The sequence below is a fragment of the Penaeus chinensis genome, chromosome 30, assembly GCF_019202785.1.
Source record: "Penaeus chinensis breed Huanghai No. 1 chromosome 30, ASM1920278v2, whole genome shotgun sequence".
Classification (NCBI taxonomy): Eukaryota; Metazoa; Arthropoda; class Malacostraca; order Decapoda; family Penaeidae; genus Penaeus; species Penaeus chinensis.
Window position 1 is genome coordinate 18,279,329 of NC_061848.1, and position 4,247 is coordinate 18,283,575.

The 4,247-nt window shown below is 40.5% G+C and overlaps 1 protein-coding gene across 1 annotated transcript in view; it reads right to left on the reverse strand.

The window, feature by feature from the left end:
• Positions 1 to 229: 229 nt before the first annotated feature.
• Positions 230 to 4,247, reverse strand: part of LOC125041452 (translocon-associated protein subunit alpha-like) — a 5,385-nt gene continuing 1,367 nt past the window's right edge. Inside the window, 5 exon segments of the mRNA XM_047636426.1 lie at positions 230 to 817; positions 959 to 1,217; positions 1,490 to 1,546; positions 1,548 to 1,750; positions 2,067 to 2,282. Of these exon segments, the coding sequence (XP_047492382.1) occupies positions 756 to 817; positions 959 to 1,217; positions 1,490 to 1,546; positions 1,548 to 1,750; positions 2,067 to 2,282 (797 nt within the window). The 3' untranslated portion in view covers positions 230 to 755.

A 4,247-nucleotide genomic window follows, 5' to 3' on the forward strand; every position in this document is an offset into this window, starting at 1 on the left:
TTGCTGGTTAAACATTTCAATACTGTCAGGGTATTATGATTTCATACATCTGTAATACAAGTCAAAGATACCTACTACGAGAGCCATACAGTCCTAATCTCTCAGCCCTACATATCTTGGAAATATGTAGTAAAATAAGCACATTTTTTTCTGCTTCTTTTGAAATATTTCATTTTTAACAAAATACAGATTCATCACTATGAAGAAAATGGTGTAAGAAAAACCACACTGAACACTGATTCGGCAAGTTTTATTGGTCCATCTGATTTATTTCGTACATAAATAGCAACAAAGACATTACTTCCATTTTCCTTTTACAGCAAACATCCACAACCAAAGAATGCTGAAATTCTGCCCCCAAAGGAATCTTTCGATATGACGTCTAACACCGCAGTGTTAATGTGGACCTTTCCCAATGTTAGTCACCTTACCTGAAGATAACTCTGGGGGCTATTAGTATAGTAATTCCTAAGTCATCTTGCTTACAGTTGTTTCTCAGTGTTTCTGGTGGCCAGACATAGACAAGGTTTTGATTGTCAGACGAAAAAAACGAACATTTCATCAATAAGAGCCACACATCTTGGTCAAGAGAAATCATGACCCAAAGTGGATAATCACCTTGGCTCTCCACCTCCAGAAGTGGTGGGTGCCTTCTTCCACTCATCTCACAGCAGGAATGATGGGAACTCTGCTGTTCATCAGGATCTTCCTCTAGGACAGCTACTTGGGTGTCCTTCGAGGTCAACTCCATAGGTTTACTTAGAATTAGTTTCACGGGCTGCCTTCCGCTGCCTGGGAGACTGACGTGGGCTCTTCTCTGTAACACAGATTGGAAACAAATAAATACATGTACACTGGATATGCAAAATATGCCAAAAAATAATCAATTCTTAAGTGTCTGGGGATTGCCTTTGTATTTCATCACAACTTCCACCTACACAAAAAACACCAAACTTACTGATCTCACTGAGGAGTTCCTTGGGTAGCCAGTCATAGTCAACACTGTTGCTCTTCTTGGTACCCATTTCAACGGTGTGCCTCTTGCCACCTCGCCTGCGACCGAATGAGGAGAGAAAGTGATGGCCAGCCACAAGCAGCAGCACAGCAAAAGCAAGCATGAAGATGTAAAGGAAGAACGTCTCTCCGTCCATTCCCTCATCGACCTCAACAATGTTCACAGTCTGGTTGAATACTGGATCAACAAACACATTGCCATCCTGGTTGGTAAAGAAAAAAGTAAGGAAATTTAAACTAAAATACAGTTTAAAGGTTACCAAGACTTTGCTACCTTTTTTTTTTTTTTTTTTTGGGGGGGGAGAAAGTATGACAATGAAAATAGTTTGTATTCTCTTGTGACTAATTCCATACTGTATATTATTGCTTCCAACAGTTACAAACTTTACATTAAAATTTCACACATCTGCCATCCAAAATACATTAATCAGGACAAAGATTATATCATACAAGGGAAAAGCTATATTCAACTCACAGCATCATGGTAAGCAAGGTTGACAGTCAAGCCGAGGGGACGACCAGCAAAGGCTTCAGGCAGGGTAGAAGGAGTACATAACTGTGGCTTCCTGACGTGGCTTAACAGCACGGTTGTAGGGGATTGCAGTAAAGTTCTGGATGTAGAAGTTAAAGTCCATTGGGTAACGGAAGGAGGCATCAATGGCATCCAAGACGAAGTCCTTGTCCCCATTGTTTGTGAAGCCCACCAGGAACTCTACAATCTTACCAGCAGGTAGGTCTGTGAAAACAAGAATATTAGACAATGACAGCTGGAAGGGAAAGTAAATTGGGGGAGGAAGGATAAAAATTACTGAAAAGAGAAAAGCAAGAAAATGCATGAGAAAGAGGGGAAAATACAGTACGAGAGAAATATCAAGAGAAACATGGGAGAATTAGGAAGTGAAGATACTAAAAAAATTCCTATATTTGATACTATCCTATAATACTATATTCAAGAGCAATTTTGAACCAAAGAGGGGAGCTGCAGCCCTCACTGGTGTCCACTTAACCCTCCTTCAGGTATACATGTCAAAACCATACACTTTCAAACTGACCTGAGCCAGTGCCCACAGGCTTGGTGAAGTAGATGATGGTGTCAGCATCTGGGGATCCTTTGGCAGTCATTTCTTCCTCCTCCTCTTCCTCTTCCGTTCCATCCACTTGTTCTACTTCCGATTCAGTCCCATCGTCAACATTAACCTCTTCATCATCAATAATGTCATCCTCCTCCCCATCAACCTCATCCTCCTGTGCATAGGCTACACTGCGGCCTAAAAGAGAAATGGAGAATGTAGTTGTTTTCCTGTAACTGTAGTTCCTCCTGATCAATCTTATTAAGACCTGAATGAAACATTCTTTATAACCCTGAATTATCTCTTGCCAAAGTAAGTGCTTTTCTTTACCCAAATAAATATTGTGGGATTCAAAGCCAGCACTTTCTTTACACCAACCTAGCTATTATTTGATATTAAATTTCCATACAGACTTATAAGGCATTGGCATCACTTGCTTCACAGTTGGTGTGTAAAACAGAGGAAAAATTCCATCATACATAGAAGAGCTCAGTAATCTGAATCTAAATCTGCAACTACTACTACTGACAGTGAGATTTTAGAGATTCTGACAACAGGACCTCTGAAATACACATGAAAAGCCAAATAATCAGACTGTCCAAGATGAGCGTTCTGGCCCCTCACACCACCAAACATTGCCTCGTGCAAACTTACAGAAAACTTGATATTAAGAACTGTGGCTGTGTAAGGGTGTTGTGGACAAACAGAGGTAACATGCAGGTTATTTTCATAATTTCCTGGTAAATATGAGGCCGCTGCAGATATACCTGTATTGCTTCCTACTCTTTTTTTGGTTAATTTTCCGACTATGACAATCGGGTCTTTCCTTACAATATTTATATCATCAGATTTGTTCTCGTGTGATGAAAACGAATCTGATGATAATCTCCGTCGGATTCTCCAGCGACAATCTTGATGTGATTTGATAAGTCCCGATAGCAGGGGAGGGCATGAAGTAGATCAGGGAAATTACGGGGTAAAACAGGCTTAAATAAGCAAAATAGAGAACAGAAATGTGTAAAACAAGCACAAAAAACGCTTAAAATCGGCAAATGAAACTCTACGGACACTGCCGCCATATTTGAAAGTCAACAGACCGCCGCGCCAATTTTCGAAAAACTCTACAGGAACCAAAGCAAAAAATCTACGGGATTTCATATGATCCAGATCCCCTGTGGTAATTGTACAATGCGTCCTACCCAATAAACCAACCTAACCTAACCCTGTGGGATTTATACACTACGATCTATATATTCCCTGGACCCCCGTGGTATTAAATCCACCTAGCCAGGGGGCTTTGCCCCCTGGACCCCCGTGGTGATATGTACACCTAGCCAGGGGGTTAAGCCACCTGGACCCCCTTAGTAGTATATACGCCTTGCCCCAGGGTTAAACCACAAACCTTTATAAAGCGAAAGATCGAACTTTTCTGCACTTCCGTCTGTCAGAATTGCTTGGTTTCTAATCCCTTTTTTCAGCATTTGTGGCACTTGTTGGGCTCAAATATCAGGCTTTGATTGAGAATAATGTCCATTTGTCCTGTATATCCACAATATGGCTTTATTTCTCACCGGCGTTTTTCACTGAATGGCCGCCCTACAAGCTGTCAAATCTCCCGGTGAACACACGCATGCACTCAAGGTTATTGTTCAGAATTGCGTAAATAATTACCAAAAGACGGAAAAGAAGTATAATAAAACTAGAAGAATGCATTACATACATGAACTCGGGAAAACAGACTTTAGTAATGACAAAATAAGCCTTCTCACAAGCGCATAGCAATACATGGACTACTTGATGGATCGCAGTAATGAGTTTCGCGTCACATTTGTTTTGGTTTTTCGCGAAGTAAACTTGGAAGGGGACTTAGAAAATGAAGAGGCGATCTTATGTCTTCTCTGTCCTGTATCTCCCATATTTTAGATTTCCGCACCTTTTGCCATAAATGAAAAGTGTCTTACTTTTTGTCAAGGTATCCACTCCACACACTTATTTTACTGTACTCTTGGTTGACATGCGCGGAAAGTTTACCATAAATTTACCTGTAATGTAGAGTGACTGAAAAACTACACTCACAAATACATGAAATCTGCATAGACAAAAAATAACTTCAATAAATAGACAGAGGAAAGGTTAGGTTTGGATTCACATGAGACTTTGGTT